The sequence below is a fragment of the Oenanthe melanoleuca genome, chromosome 2 (genome assembly GCF_029582105.1).
Source record: "Oenanthe melanoleuca isolate GR-GAL-2019-014 chromosome 2, OMel1.0, whole genome shotgun sequence".
NCBI lineage: Eukaryota > Metazoa > Chordata > Aves > Passeriformes > Muscicapidae > Oenanthe > Oenanthe melanoleuca.
The window spans coordinates 23,333,826-23,349,973 of record NC_079335.1 but is presented as its reverse complement, the minus strand read 5'-3'; the positions used below and the strand labels follow the sequence as shown (position 1 = coordinate 23,349,973).

The 16,148-nt window shown below is 36.9% G+C and overlaps 1 protein-coding gene across 2 annotated transcripts in view; it reads left to right on the top strand.

Annotated features, from left to right (window-relative positions):
* DPY19L4 (dpy-19 like 4) overlaps window positions 1-14,681 on the top strand; it is a 33,694-nt gene extending 19,013 nt beyond the window's left edge. For both annotated transcript variants that reach the window (XM_056485902.1, XM_056485903.1), the window contains exons 14-19: window positions 615-735; window positions 2,119-2,175; window positions 4,518-4,600; window positions 6,319-6,451; window positions 6,842-7,000; window positions 9,288-14,681. In XM_056485902.1, the coding sequence (XP_056341877.1) occupies window positions 615-735; window positions 2,119-2,175; window positions 4,518-4,600; window positions 6,319-6,451; window positions 6,842-7,000; window positions 9,288-9,452 (718 nt within the window). In that variant the 3' untranslated portion in view covers window positions 9,453-14,681. The remainder of the gene's footprint in view (window positions 1-614; window positions 736-2,118; window positions 2,176-4,517; window positions 4,601-6,318; window positions 6,452-6,841; window positions 7,001-9,287) is intronic.
* Window positions 14,682-16,148: the final 1,467 nt, after the last annotated feature.

Below are 16,148 nucleotides of genomic sequence, written 5' to 3'. Positions count from 1 at the left end.
TTTGGGAGACATTATTGTTCTAATCTTGTTTCTCAGCTTAATCAGCTTGAATATGTCAGGCTTGTGTTTTTATTAGGCTCCTCATCCTAAAATCTAAATATTCACAAATACTGCTTAAAGTGAGCAGACTGTTGGTGTTATCCTGCAGTTGTTCTAAGTTGACTAGTCTACCCTTAAGAGGCAGACAACACCAGCAAATCATAAATTGTTAATTAAATATTTTCCTTTCCTTTCTTCAGGAATTCCCTTATAGTACATTGTCTGTACAGCTTTGCTGAATACCTGCTTTTTATCCCTTCTTGGCTGGAAAAACACAACAGCCAAGTGACTTTACTATTCTCTTTGTTTTTCTTTCATCCTCCCCTGAACTCTGTGAAGGATTTTGTCATCTTTTACCTTGGATCTTGCTCCTGCATCTGACAGCAAATACTCAGGTGCCAGCTCTTCTGCTAAAGATTTCCTTGGTTTACCCTCCAGTACATCAAAGTTGACCTCAGATTGTTTGAACATCCAGACTATGTTTGACACAAGAAAAAAGTTTGAATGCTTTTATAAGAGTTTTGAGTACAGAGGCATACACAGGGTCCCAACTAAGTTATTGCAGTGTTTTTCAGAATGAAATATCTATGGACACCTTATGTTTGCATGCTTGCTGCATTTGGTGTGTGCTCTCCTGAACTTTGGATGACGCTTTTCAAGTGGCTTCGACTGAAAGCTGTGCACCCAATACTGCTGGTGAGTTGCTATTGCCAAAGTCTTGGAAAATACAGCTAGCAAGCATATAACTTTGCAAACAACAATTACCTAAGACCTATGAAAGAACCCATGAAAACAACAGGTTCTCTGAGCAGTGGATCACATATGGTCTGTTCTTTCTGTGCTTTCATTCTTGGTATCATGTGTTCTCTGGTACCTGGTGATAAAGTTGCATCCACACTACAACCTTTCCTCATAAAGACCAGGGCTGTCTTCATCTTCCTTTTCTCAATTTCTTTTAACAAATCTTTGAGACCTCAATCTCTCTGTGATATCTAGTTTGGTTTGGTCAATGTCATGCACTTGCTAGGAGGAATGCAGGAGAAAAAGTACTGGTGCACAGGAAAGACATAAGCTTTGTTTCACAGGAAATGGATCTTAAAATGGTGTAGGAAGGTGTATTTAACTGCTGAGAGTAAAACTGCTTCATAAGAAATGGCAAGTTGAATTATGTTGTGTAAGATTTGTTCATGTATGGCCATTAACAACTCCCCTGCTTCCAGCCCTGGCTTTATTATCAACATGACAAGAGTTACTTCATGTGATTTTTAGCAGCTTTGTGCATTGGTTGTATTAATAAAATAGGGATAGGATATTGCTTCCCTTAAATTCAAGAGGTTTATAGGAATAAATATGTTATACTTAGAGGTTTCATTATGTCTTCCTATGAAAATACCATACACGGCTATATCAGAAACATTGACTGTATTCTTTCAGTCAAGAAGTAACCTTACGTTCAGGTACATGGCAAGCACATTCTTTTATTTACTTCATGTTTTCTGTGATGTAGAGCTGCTTTTTTAGTATTAACACAGTAGATGTGTTAGTGGCTTATAATCAAAGGAATGCCTTGTGTGCATTCCTTGCCAAATGTTTTCTGTACCATACAAGCTGTTTTCTCCTTGCAAAGCAAAAATTGTATTGGCTAGAATGATGGTATGCTGAGGGATGGGTTTCTGGGTCTTGCACATCAATAATGCTAAGCTGAACAAAAGCATCAGCAAGATCAGAGGTTTGAAATGCTTGGTTTTTTTCCTTTCTCATAGCATTTGAATGTGAGGTGTTTACCCTCTTTTGTTCCCTACGTCATGTGCACAAGGAATCATTGTTACTTGAGTAGTAAATTAAATGTCCCTAAAATTGGTGGTAAAGTTTTAGTAAGTCAAATTAAGCCTTTGATGCTAAATTAGGCAAATTCTTGTTTAAGGAAAGTTTTTTGCCTGGTAGAAAGCCACTAAGTTTCACCTACTGTCACTCTAAGGTTTCAGGCATGAATATTGCTCACTGTGTGAGCAGAATCAACAGACACCTCAGTGTTGGAGAATGGTACATAATACATTTTCTCTAACATGTACTTTCTAGGCTCTTATTCTGAGTATGGCAGTTCCCACTATAATTGGATTCAGCTTGTGGAAAGAGGTAAGAAAAATACCTTTGTGGAGTTTGGAGTTTTCTTTGTATGTAGGCATAATGAGTCAAAATGATGAGCAAATATAATGAAATGTACTTGGTGAAATTAAATATATGTGACGAAATTGAAGCTGCCATCCGTTGAAAATATGCTTAGTTTTTAAAAGAAACTTTACTTTTTTCAGTAAAGCATTTGACAATTTAATTTTTTAACAGTCACTTATTGTAATTGAATTTAAATGAAGACTTTATTGTATTGAGCTGTTAAGCTTTGGGTGTATAAACTGGCTCAACAAAGAAAATACTGCCAAGGGAAAACTCAGGATGTTGAAAACTATGTTACCTCAATTTTAGTTTTAGTGAAAAGGACTAAAGCTAGATGAAGTAAAATTATAGGAGGCCATATGCAAATAAGGTGTTTGAAAAGCTCCCTTCAAATTATAATGGAATTAAATTCTTTGTGCAAACCATTGTGTTAAGGTGTGTACCTACTACAATACAGGAAAGAAAAGCCACAGATGTTCCATGTTTAAATGAATACTTAGTTCTTTATTTCAAGTCACAGATAGACTGGGAGTAGAGTATTTGGAAATTGTTTTTTTAAGGTCCTGTGAGTGCAAAAAGTATGTGAAACATCTCATGAAGTGTAATCTTCTGCTATACTGGCACAGCTTTATAATAGTTTGGGTAGTCTAAGAATTCATGTATAGAAGCCGGTCTTGCCCAACAGTATTTTAACAGATTTTGTAACATCTATTTTACATTGCAACCAAATTTTCTACTGTAGCCTGAGTTTTTACATGTTTCTGATGGAGCAATAGGTACAGTCTGTAGAGAAAGCTAAAGTTGCTCAGAAGAGTAATGAAATCTATTACAATAGAGGAAACTAATTTAATTAACCAAGTAATTCTTTTTCAGAATGTTTTTAATGAAAGCAGTGTGAGGGTTTGGACTCTAGAGGGCTTCATCCATTGCAGGTCTGGCTTCTGCTTTTAAGCAGTGGTGAACAGTTTGCTCTCCAGGTTCATAACTCATCCCTAAGGGTTGCAATGTTGATTTGAAGTAACAGAGCAGCAAAAATGCCTTGAAACTCTTAATCTATTAGCATGGCTATAAAAGGCTGAGTTGTATAGCTCAGCATCTTTTTGCTTGGCTGCCTTCTGATCTGTCTGGCATAGTCCCTCCTCTGACTAGGTTTTTTCCAGGTACTGTGAGGGATGAGTGAAGCAGGTTCTCCTTGGGATGGCAGTAGCAGTTCCTCTTTCCATCCCTCTGTTCTGGGAGTAGTTCCAATATATGTGTAACAGCAGTGCTGTTTGTCCCTCACACAAACATTTGGCAGCTGCTCTTGTGCTGGTTGTAGACTGCTGTCACTTGACAGCTGAGTTATCCAGGTAATGGGGGTGGAAACTCCTCCATTAAAAGCAGGCTCCCATTTCTAACTGCCTGTCCACTGTGGCTGTCCCAAAGTAAGCTGGCTCTTTAATCTGGCATGACCTGTAAGATTTATTCTTTTCCAAAAGAGCTGACATGCAGGAACTTTCACTTAGCATTTACTACATCATGTACATGTGCCTGTTGCAGCCCCTCAAGGCTGGCCAGTTTCCAGCCATGCCTCTTTCAGATAAATGCTCCAAATGGCTCAAAGACTGACAAAATCTCCTGTCTTAATGAAGAAGGACCTCAAACCCAATAGGGTGGGGAAGCGATGATGCGGGGTTGCAATCTGGCCTGGTTTGAAAGAGGTGGCATTGTCTCACTTTGCAGAATCCCTCCTTTTCCCAAAAAGTTTTTCAAGAGCATAAACTGAGATATCCCACTTCACACAAGGTAATGTGCTTTCCTTCACTTCAGTGATTGAAGTCAGAAGCAAGTCCAGAGAACATTACCAGGGCTGCTAGGAAATTTCTTCTCTCCTCTTACTTCCTAACACTTTTCCATCAAGTCCAATCCCTCCTACTCAAGCAGGTTTATCATGAGGGATTTATCACCTTCTTGGCTCAGTGCCTTTGTTTGTAGACATTTGCATATGACCACCTCAACTATGGTTTTGATGCATTTAAGGCCGTTTGATGTTGATGAATGTTGTTGCTGCTATTTGTTTATTTATTTTTAAGTATTCTAATATAATAGAGATGAGAACTTCTGTTTAACATACTTACTTTGGAGAGGGTCTCCTGTTGTCAGGTAAGTAAATGTAAGATGAGTTTTGCAAAATGTTCAAGCAAAATTAGCAGTTGGCGGTAAAACTGTTGAAACCCATTTCTGTTGTGTGACTTAAGGCCTTAATATCATGAGAAGCTCTATAGATACTTTTTAAAACTGTAAGTAACCAGAAACATTTCCATCAGTTTTTCCCTAGAATAATGACAGAGCTTACAGAACTGCAAGAATTCTATGATCCTGATACAGTAGAACTTATGACATGGATAAAGTAAGCATCAAGTCAAACATTTCTATTTTACTGCTTTTTGTAAGGGTATTTTTATCTCAGCAGTTTGTGGAGCTACCTCTATCAAGCTGGGTTTTCACTTCAATCGTTCAATGATGCATGAGGGAAGAAGTTCTGTATTTTAGGTTTGGTATTGTTCCCATTAGAAGAAACAGGAGTTTATCATTGATTACAAGAGAAGATCCTGAAACACACAAGCAAAGTCATGTTTAATGTCATTGCAGATCTAGTTTCCAGCTAGAGGTGGAGATCTTAGCAAGATCTTAGATCTTGCTTCTTTGCATGCTAACTTTTCATCAGATTACAGGATTCATGTTCATTGTAATGCCAGTGGGGGACAAAAACACTGTAATGTTATGTGCCTGAGCCAATAAAATGAAATGCCTGAATGTGAGGATTTAGAGACTTTTGTCAGGATGCATGGAGGGGAACATTTGTAATTCAGACTTCCCCTTTGACCACAGCAAGTATGGAGCTATGTTTTACAGCTCATACTGAACACAGCTAGTACCAAGTCAAGTCATTTTCACAGATGTGTTTTCTTACTACCAAAAGTTTCAGAATTGCATTCTGCCTCATTCAATTTAACTTCAAACTATATCATTGGGAACTACACTTTCCTGAAAATTAGATCCCTTGTGTTCAGATAACTTAGCTTTAACTGTATTTTTTAGAATATTACTTTCTGTATTTATGTAGTCTTTAATGGCAGCCTGTTCATCTTCACAAGAGGCAAGACTGGTAATTAGTGTTCCAGCCAATTTCTTCTTGTTGTTGTAGTAGTGTATGTTGTTTGTCACTGCTGTAGCTCTTCAAGGCAGCAAGTGGAATAATGCCAAGTACCTAATGGCTTTTATGTTAGTCTGCATATACTTCAAGTACATAATTAATCCGGGTGGATTTAATTGAGATTCACTCATCTACAAAGCAATTTGACTACCCTTATTTGTAGCAACTGTTCTTATTTTAAAGAATAATTCTTATGGATATACTTAGCAATCCATATTGAAATTTTAATTCAATATCATTATTACAGTATATTTTCTCAAAGTTTTCTTTCTAATAATACAAATTTAATTTAAATTTTCTCTACAGAAGTTGCCAAAGTCTTTCATAAAGTGTGACAATGACTGGTTTTTTTCACTAATACAGAAATACAAATAGTCAAAAAATAATACCAAACCCAGAAACATAATTACTGTAGACTGTATTCTGTATGCTGACGTTATTTTCTCATCGATTATAAAATACATAATCATAGATTACATATGAAATATATAATAGAGATCGAGTTACAACAGTCACAAATCTTACAAGATAACATCATGTTTCTCCTACCTACGGTCTCTCACGAGCTTGTTTTGTCACGAGTTGGCAACCATTCAGAAAAGCAATGTTGGATCCATTCCAGGACCACTCTGAATGGTACTCAGTGGATTGCAAGGAGGGAAGAACAACCATCAGCCCTTGCCCCAGCAGGAACTCTTCCTTTCAAACTCCATATTGCTGTGGGTCTGTGCTTTCCCTGTCAAGGAAAGTACTGCCACAGCAACACAATCACCAATTGTAATGAGACCCCCAATGACACCATCACTTACTCCAGTTCATTCTGCAGCACCCTAACAGACCCCACAGTATATAAAATTGTTTTGATGAGTGTATCCAGTACTCAGACATGTGTGTTGGTGTTGCTTTTGCAGACGACAGGCTCCTGTGGCTGCAGTGTTTGCAGGCAGCCCACAGCTCATGGGTGTGATTAAGCTCTGTACAGGATGGATGGTGTCAAGCTTGCCTTTGTATAATGATGATGATCTTCTGAAAAGAAATGAGAATGTGAGTATCCAATTCCATAAATGTGGCATCTCACAGGAACTCAGAAGGAAGGAGGACATAGGAGTACAGCAGACATGGAAAGAGATTATCAAGTAGATTATCAGTGTTTAACTCTGTACAGAAACAAATATCAAAATATTATTTCTGAAGACTTTTCAGGCCACTTGAAGTATGTAAGATGAGAACTTGCCATCATCAGAGACAAATACTTCCCATTCAGCAGGCCCTTGCCCTCGCTGTTTTAGAGATTTCAAAACCAAACTTTTTATATCTTGATGTGTACCTATAGTTTGTTGTTGCAGATGGGTCATTGTTAGGGGGTGTGTGTGTCCCAGTGTTGAAGGTATCGCTGATTTTTGCATTGCATGAACATGTTTTCTTCATTTTTAGATTTATCAAATCTATTCAAAGAGGTCAGCAGAGGATATTTATAAGATACTCACATCTTACAAGGCCAACTTTCTGGTTATTGAAGATTCAATTTGCAATGAAGTGGGACCTGTAAGAGGATGTAGAGTTAAAGATCTGTTGGATATTGCTAATGGTCATGTAAGTATCGGTGAGAAAAAATGAATGTTTGAATGCATGAATAATTAAGTTAAAAATAAATCTTATAATGCTGGTCTTATTTTTCGTGTTGTAATTGACTTGTAGGCAAAGACTCAAGTTTTAAAAGTGATCAGTTAAGTTTTGGATTGTCTGTTTCTTAAACTTGTAATCTTACCTTATCCCTCCTAACACATGAGTATCTAGCTGTGCTGCTTTTCTGCCAATCATGAAATACCATTTAACTATATATAAATGTTCAAGACGGACACCTGAAGAGGTTATTACAAAAGCAGTGAAGTCCTGCCTCAGAAGGCATTCTTTACTAGCTTTGAAGATGAAATTCTTAAATGGATAAACTCAGTTCTTCTAAAACTCTGACTGGGATGAGGACCAGCCTGCCATTTAGTTTAGTACAGACTTTGGTTCTGATGAGGGTGCACGTGTATTTAGTTCAGCCTTGCAGTGAGGTTAGCACATCAACAAATAGTTTAAACCATGTCTGCTAGAAAGATTGGTTGAATAAACTGCACCATGAATACTGCTTCAGTCATTGACGTGTTCTGTCTCTTCGGATCTTGGTAGTGCTGCTCTTGCTGGGAATAAGATGTGGTTTGTAAGGTGATCTCACTGCCACTTGCTTCTTGGAAATCCAGCAAAAATTTTGATTTTAGAAAGGCGGGGGCAGCCTTAAACTTGCATAGAGTTTCATTGCTTATTCTCAGGTCAACAGGAAAGAGGGAGTCACCAGTTACCTCTAAGCAATATAGGAGTGGTATGCTATTAGGGGATTACTCTGTATTGCCCCAGGAGTCTACAGCTGGTATCAATTTCACTTCAGGTTTCTTAACTACTTTATCCATGAAGGATATTGTCTCCATTTTTCTATTAACTTCCTTACCATTGCTGAAATCTGTTTTTCCTTTTCTTGTCTTGCTGCTAAAATCATGTATGCTGTGATTATTCCAGGATATATCCAATATACAGTACCATAACTAGAGTGTATGTGTATGAATAACCTCTCTCATTGTTAATCTGCACGTTGCCTCTCAGTTTCTTCTCAGATCTGTGTTTGCATGACTAAGGTCCTGTTTCCTCTTCATACTTAGGATCTCCACTGGAGCAATTAACCACAATTTCAGGATTCCATGCCCTCATACCCCTGCATCTCTCATCTCCATGCTGTCTGCATGCTTCTCTCTCACACATAAGCCTGATAATCCTTCTTGTGGGTTTTTTTTTGGTGGTTTTTGTTGTTATTGTTGTTGTTTTGGGGGGCATGGTTGGTTTGGGTATATTGGAGGTTTTTTTCTGAAAACTGACATAATTTGTTCTGGAAGGTTAAAAAGTATATTGTTAAAGTACATTGTCTCAGGAAGCTTTAAACAAATCTCTCAGTTTGCTTGCTAACAAAAATTAAGTAATGTTGGGAGATTATCAAGACAGTAGTGCATACATATTTGGAGACTGCATCTGCAGCATTTACTTACTCCCAAAGTAAGTGAGACAGTGGACAGTGTGTTGACAGTTCTATGGATGTGTTTTGAATTACTGTGTTTAAGAAGATAAGTACTACTTTCTATCTTATGCTACATCCTGTAGTCTCAGTCCAATATCTTGTTTCTGACACATGCTGAGAGCACAGGTTTACTGATAGGAAAAGACAAATGTTTTCCAGCAGTCTGTTGCTGAAGGACTGTAGCTCAGGGCAATTATCTTTGTATTTGGCAGCCACTGGTGGATTTTTCTTCATGAGTTTCTCCTACCACCTTTTTTTAAAACCATGTAAATTTGTGCCATCAGTAGGAATAATGAAAAGATTTCTTCAGGGATATCAGACAGTAGATGCTAAAATGCAAGTTTGCTTCCAAGTCAATTGATTGGAATTTGTAGGACTATGTGTGTGTTTCTTTGGTCTTTACTAGGTATGTCAAACTTACTTGGCCTGGGAAAGGTAATTGAGATTTTCCTTTCTTTCAAATTGGTATGCCCTGTGCAGGTCAGGTTTGAGCTACTGGGTAAATGGGGCATGTTCATAATTTCCACTGCTGTTGTTCTTTATGATATGAATGAAGCACACCAATTTTAATGTATCCCTTGAAAAAGGGATTAATTCACAAAGGCGGTTAAACAAATTACAGGGGAATGTTTATTGGAACTGTACAATGTGGAAATTAAATGTCTATCATAAATGAAATTTACAGAATACAGAAGTTAATTAAATGTACAGAATTACATTCTGTAATCACTTATCTTCAGTACTGTAATTAGGTCTTTTTCTTTCTGACAGGTGGTTTGTGAGGAAGGTGACAACTATGCCTACTCAAAATATGGACGATTTTGTCATGAAATCAAAATGAACTATTCTCCATATGTGAATTATTTCACTCGAGTATACTGGAACAGGTCCTACTTTGTATATAGAATCAACACTGTGATATCCTTCCAGTCATGAAAAGGCATGCAAGCTTCTTTCTGAGGATTAATTGTGAATGAATTTCAGTTGGAAAAGTTCCTTTTGAACAAGGAAGTATATTTTTCCAGAGAGATGTGCACACATGCAGTGTACTGACAACTTTATTCTACCAAACTTAAATTCTTTGATCTACAGATCAGCAGACACATATACCATCCTTGAAGGAAATGGGAACATTTATCAGTTTTACAGTCTCTGTGTTACAGTCTTCCATGTTTTTACATTTTTCTTCCCATTATAAATCTTAATCTTCATGTAAATGAGATTTCTAACTTTAGTGTTAGAAACTTCAGTAAATATAGAAATATATGTAGACGTCAGTAAATACAGAAAAAAAATATTTTAAGAGCTCATTTAAGTTATGTAGCTTTTAATTTTTAGCAAGAAAACAATCACTATCCCAAGTCTTTTCAAGTAAGTGTTTGGATTATTAGCTTGAAGTTTCTTTTTGTTTTGTTTTAATTCTTCTGTCTTCCATGGTAAACATTTCTTTGTTTTTCAAACACGCATTTATACATCTTACGTGTAGCTATATAGTTTGTATAAATCAAATAAGGAAGATTTTACTTAAACAACACTTCCATAGGTTAAGGCACTGATTTCTACATTGTTGTCTCTGTTGTCTACAGAGACATATTGGTGGAAATGCTAGGAATTAGACCTAGCTCAGATCTTCAGTTTGGAAAGAACTTGTCTTCAGCATTTCTCCACACTTAAGTGTGTATGTGTGTATGCTTAAGTGTGTCTTTCTTAGCAGCCACCAGAAAGGGCCAGTATACCACATGCTTGTTTTCAGGCAAGTGTAGCAGGACAGCCAGGTTTGCTACTGAGACTTCTGCACTTCAGTTTCACCCCCTGTGAGTGTGTGTGTGTGTGTGTGTGTGTGTGTGTGTGTGTGTGTGTGTGTGTGTGTGTGTGTGTGTGTGCGTGTGTGTGTGTGTGTGTGTGTGTGTGGAGGGATGGGTGATACTCATTTCATTCAACTTATTATGCAATAGCTGTATTAAGATAGTGCCATAACTGTCATTTAAATCACTATAATCACCACCATTAATAAGTAATGGTACAGATGTTCATAGCTATTTTTATATCAATTATGCAAATACACAGATCTTTGAAAATTTGGGAAGGTACTCTGCAATTTTCGTCCCTCTAAAATTTTCTTTATTATATGATCCTCTTTGCCTCTACAACTCCTTTTCTTAACAAATTATCTGTTTATCCTGTTTGTTGATGGCTGACAGACTTTCAAGAAAATGAATGATGTTTTAATTCCAGCTCTGGGCTTAAACCTTTTGTTGACCATGGAAACTCCAATAGAAGGTCACAGTCAGTAGCTTTGCTTGATGTAGGTGTTACTGGACAAAAAGCCATGAGTAAGTTTTGGAAAAAGATGGTCACCCCTTAGGAGTTACCTGCAGTTACAAATTAATGTAACACCTGGCCCAGAGACCAGTCTATCAGGCATGCGAGAATGATTCTTTGGAGCCCAGATGCCTTTAATCTAGCAGAATAGGATGAATAGCTGAAAAATCTGCAAACCATTCTGCAAGTGGAAGCTGCAAAACAGTCATTACTGGAAATTGGAGATTTTAACTCAGAAATTATTAGGAACTGCAGCATGTTGTTGTATGTGCATGATTCTTCTCTGCTCTGTGCACATACATTTGCTTACTTTACACTGACACGTAGTGCTGAGATTTTTAAAACTTTTGGAGTGATTTTAAAGAAAAAAGCTTTATTGTTTTTTTATTGTTTTAAAAGCCAACATGTCTGTAATCTGTTTTTTCTTTCAGTTACATTTTTATGCCTATGAGTCTTGACAAAATGTTAAATTATGCATTTTATTTTAAACCAGTGTTCAGAAAAATCCATCGAGTATATGGGATGCTGTCACTGAGAAACATTTGTCCATACAACTGAGTTACAAGTTACAAGCAAATATCCTTTCTGGGCATGCAGGCATCGTGTTGAGGGTAGTGTGTGCCTGTGTGTCTGCTGGAGTGCAGGCTGCATTTATTTGCTTGTGCACAAGTGCATGTTCTACTGCACTGGGCTGTTTAAGACTACTCAATTACTGTATGCAAACAGAAGCTTGTGTATTAATTTGAGCTATGTCAGGCCTGCAGGAACCCCCTCTGTATGTGTGGATATAGATGTAATACTTGGAAGTAAGTTTAGAATTCCTTTTTCAATTTAAGTTTGTTTGAATCAAGGAATTACATGTCTGTGTGTCGGTCATTTAATCTCTTGAAGTTAGTAATTCATGAATATCACTTCATATCAGCAATAAGGCATTCCAAGTGCAAACTTCAGGGTTACAACTGTGCTTGGGGAGGTGAAGTCGCAGAGCTTATGGCTTCATGCCTTAGACTGCCACTGAGATGCAGCATTCAGCTGTCCTTGACTGCCTGTTGTGTTTTTCTGCAATGTTGTGTGTATTCCCACACAGAATATAATTTGAACTTCTACATGTAGAGCACACATATTAAGAGAACCACAAATGAGGCCACCCACACATCTAAAAAAACTGTCTTGTAGCACATTGGCCTTTATACATGTTTGAATGAATGAGTTGAACTTTATTTGAACTGTGACATAGTTATTGTTATTAGTTTTGTCATAGTTTTTAAGATGTATTCTTGATACTTCAATTGATTCTGCTTTAGGAGAATCATTTAAGATTTTTAACTTGCTTTTATATTAGAGAAAATTATATTGCAGCACCATTGGCACAGCAGCCTTAAGTAACAGAAGGAGCCTTTTATTTGGGAGAACATTATGATTGTTCCTGTAAAAAGGCATTATTAAAACAAGTGACTGAAAGAATCATATCTTAGAAAGAAAGTGAATTAATTTCTTATCCAGCTATGGACTAGCAAAATACTGTCTAATCTCCAGCTTCTGTGAAAAATAGTAAGTTCCAGTGGTACCCCTCAGTGGGACAACAGTAGGGCATAATTACACCAGACAACCCTGGCTTGGTTTTCAACCAGATCACAGGTTTAACTCCCTGACAGGGTTGTGGGAAAGTTTTACAAATCTTGATCTGCTTTGCTGTAGATGTTGCAATTCAGTTGAAACATGTGCCTTGCAAGCTTTTATTAAACAAACAAAAACCTCAATTCATGTTTCTTTTTGTGAAGGTTTTTTTTTTTTAATTCCCGTCCCTCTGATTTCTAGAGTTTCTTAATAATAAACTTAGTAAGAGTTTTGTCTTAATACGCCAGCCTCCGAGGATGCCCAAGTGGTGCAGCTGGGGTGTGTACCAGCCATCTAACAGCTGTTCACTGGGGAGAATGAGAATTTGCATTTGTGTGATTATTCTGCTGGCTTATTTCCTCCTTCACATGTCCACTTTCTTATATACTTGATCTTAGTAAATGAAAAAAAAAACCTACCTTGAAAGAATACATTAATGTAGTGTTTTCAAGCACCCACGTGTTATCCTTAGACTTGTGAATTGAAGTTTGACCAACCCACAGCTAAACTTAACATACACAGTTTTGTCTTAATCTTAAAAAAATGCTCTTTCACTTCCTGAATTACCACATACTTGAACTCAGATTTGACAAGAGATGTGTGAGACTAAGGAAAGGTATTTCTGAGATAAACTTGTATTCATATTATTTAAAAAAATACTTATTTCGTTTTTTCCAAAGTAAATGGAAATAAAGTTTAATACAACACAAATACATTTTCCATGGGGGTGGGGAATAAGGAAAAGATACACAGGTGTGGAAGAAAGAGGGCCAAAAGGTTTCACAGGCATTGAAAATTGTTCCAACTATTTGCTCTGGTGGCATTACTGTTTACTAAAAGGTAGAAACTAGGGACCAGCTCTTGTTCTTACCACCTTATTTTCACTAAGTCATCTTCAAGTTTCCAGGCCTTGTGGCATTCCATCAGCTTTTCCGTGCAATTCACATGAAAAGGAGCTGCAAGATCAGGTTGTAGGGATTGTAAGGTATCCCTGAAATACTTCTTAAAATTTCATATAATCTGTCCTTCAACCAAAATTCCAACAGGAGAAAGCATAGGCTGTGCTTGTGACTGCGTGGGCGTGTGCACATACGATGTGTTTGCATTTACTGTTTTACTGTTGTGTTTTGGAACTGAAATGAGGAACTTCTCTTACCACTAATAGTGATTGAATCTGTAAGTCTGGTAAATGTTGATGGGCAGATGGACTTTGGAGTACTGTGGTATTGGAGATGAAAGAGAAGCAGAACTTTATTGCAACAAAAGCAATATTTCATGTGAAATAATACCTCAACATTAATCTGCATAAACATGCTTTAATACTCTTTTTAAAACTTAACTTTAGAGGGAAAAAAAAAAGTGGGAATTCTAAGACATGCATTGTGTGTTATCTTAATAATCTTTTCTACTTCATCAGTACAGCTATAAAAACAAACACCATTATGTTGCTGCACTCTTAACTATGCCAAATGCACAGCTAGTGATGCCTAAAGGTCTTCTGAATTGCTTTGTACCTCAACAGTGTGTTTAAGTGTAATTAATCTGGCAATGGTTTTGGTTTCAGCACAGTTAAATGTATGTATTTCTGCCTTTCAAGTGATGTTTAAGGCTACCTATTTATTTGATGGGACAGAAGGTTTAATGCCTTTCAAAATTTCAAACTTGTTTACTTCAATAATGCAGAAGAATTATTGGTGGTGCTGTACTTGTTAACAGTGACATTTAGCAGTAGTGTGTATGTGCAGCTATTTAATAACAAGTCTAAGGAATACAATTCATTTTATCCTGTTTGTTGTCTTGGACAGTTTTTTATCAAAATAATGTATAAATAGTAATTATTTTTCTCTTGTAACTATTTTTTTTTCTGTGGAAAAAAAATTAATAAAAACCAAGTCCAGAAAGTATGAATTGTTTGGGACACAAACCATTTTATCCTTTGAGAAGTCAAGGGAAGGCTGTGCAGCATAGCTCAAACGTCTGTCTTGACGGGCAGCATAAACAGTCTTGCAACTCTTGAGGACAAGCAGCCTGCTCAGACTGGATCCATATGTTGTGCTGACTGTGACTGCCTGTTGAGACATACTTGTGTGAGGATGAACAGCAAAATGTGATCTGCTTCATATGGAATTGCTGAACTGTCACCTTCTCCCTAAAGATGTTCCTACAGCAAGCATGTCACCTGGAAATAAAGTGCTATGCAACGTCAAATGCTTACTGATGTAGTTTTTTTCCTAATCTACTAATGTATTATCTGCCTTGTTTTTTTACAGATCATTATTACATATTTTGGAACCCTCTTTTGTTTTATACAGTATTGTTAGTAGAAATATTTGAATGCAGATTACTTTGTAATAATTTGGCATGTACTGATATAAAAATTTTGATTTTTTTTTTTAATTCCAAAGACAGTAGAAATACTACAGAGCACTTGTCCAAAAACAGATCATTTAGCACCTGAAAAAAATTACATATTACATCTTTAATTTGTAATGATTCTGAGTTTGAGCATTTATCAGACTGCTTTGTTTTAAGCTAGTCAGGAAATGAGCTGATGTTGAAGTATCCAAGTTTAGCCATTCAGGCAACCAGGCTTTGTGATTTCTTAGCTAAAAGGGGAATGGAGCTTCCTGGCAGCATGAAGTCTATGTTGGTATCTCTGTACTCCTCTATGCCTGTATGCAAAACTGAGACTGGTTACTAGCTGTGAAACAGAGAACATTCTATTATGTATAATAGAATTTGTATTGATACGTGTCTGTAAATAGGTGCATACATGTTTTATTTGAGTCTATATAAAATATGTATTCTGTTTATAATCAATGATCCAGAGGCATTAGGTAAAAATCACTGTCGGTTTGGATTATTTTCCACCAAAATAGTGGTTCTGGAATGTTTGTAGGAGCTAATTTCCCAGATTTTCCCGTTTTTGCAGTGACCCAGCCTATCATACTTCCACCCCTGTATGTTTTCAGGTTGGTTAGGTAATAAATGTCATAGACGTTTTCTAATAGTGATGAGATGCATCTTATTATGGATTAAACTGCATATATAGAATATACAAACATTAAGCAATCCTGAGGATTATGGAGCTATTCACTAGATTGTATCACACTACCAGTACATACATTTACTTTCAAAACTTTGGGCAGCTTTACAATGCTTTGGAATTTCTTCCTTTTCGCAGTTACACTGTACTGTGTGCTGTCAAACCATGACTCCTGATGATGCTGTACTGACTGGTAACAGAAAGACCCAAAACATGTTAAGACTGACTTTATTTTTAAACTGGAATAAGTACCAGAATATTCTGTAAGGTGAGGGTGAATGTAAAGTGATTCCTTAAGATGTTCTCCCCTCTGAAGTGAGTAGAAAAGGGATGGGTAAGAATGCAGCTCCATTCTTCACTGTCTCATGTTACATTCTCCATGATACTCCAAGCACAGAAGTTGTCTCCCCAGAGTAACTGCAGGGTGCACCTGTGGTTTCCATGGCTGATCTGACTTCAATTATGGGCAGTAAGACAAAATCACTGCAGCAGAAGTGACTAAACCATTTACGCAATTTTAGAAAGGTACATTAAAATCAAGCCTGTTTGTTACTTCATCATGAGAACCTCTTTCTGAAACACTGTCCTTTTCATCTATTTCAGCATTGTTTTCACGTGAATAAATGCTGCTCCTTTATTTTTTTTCT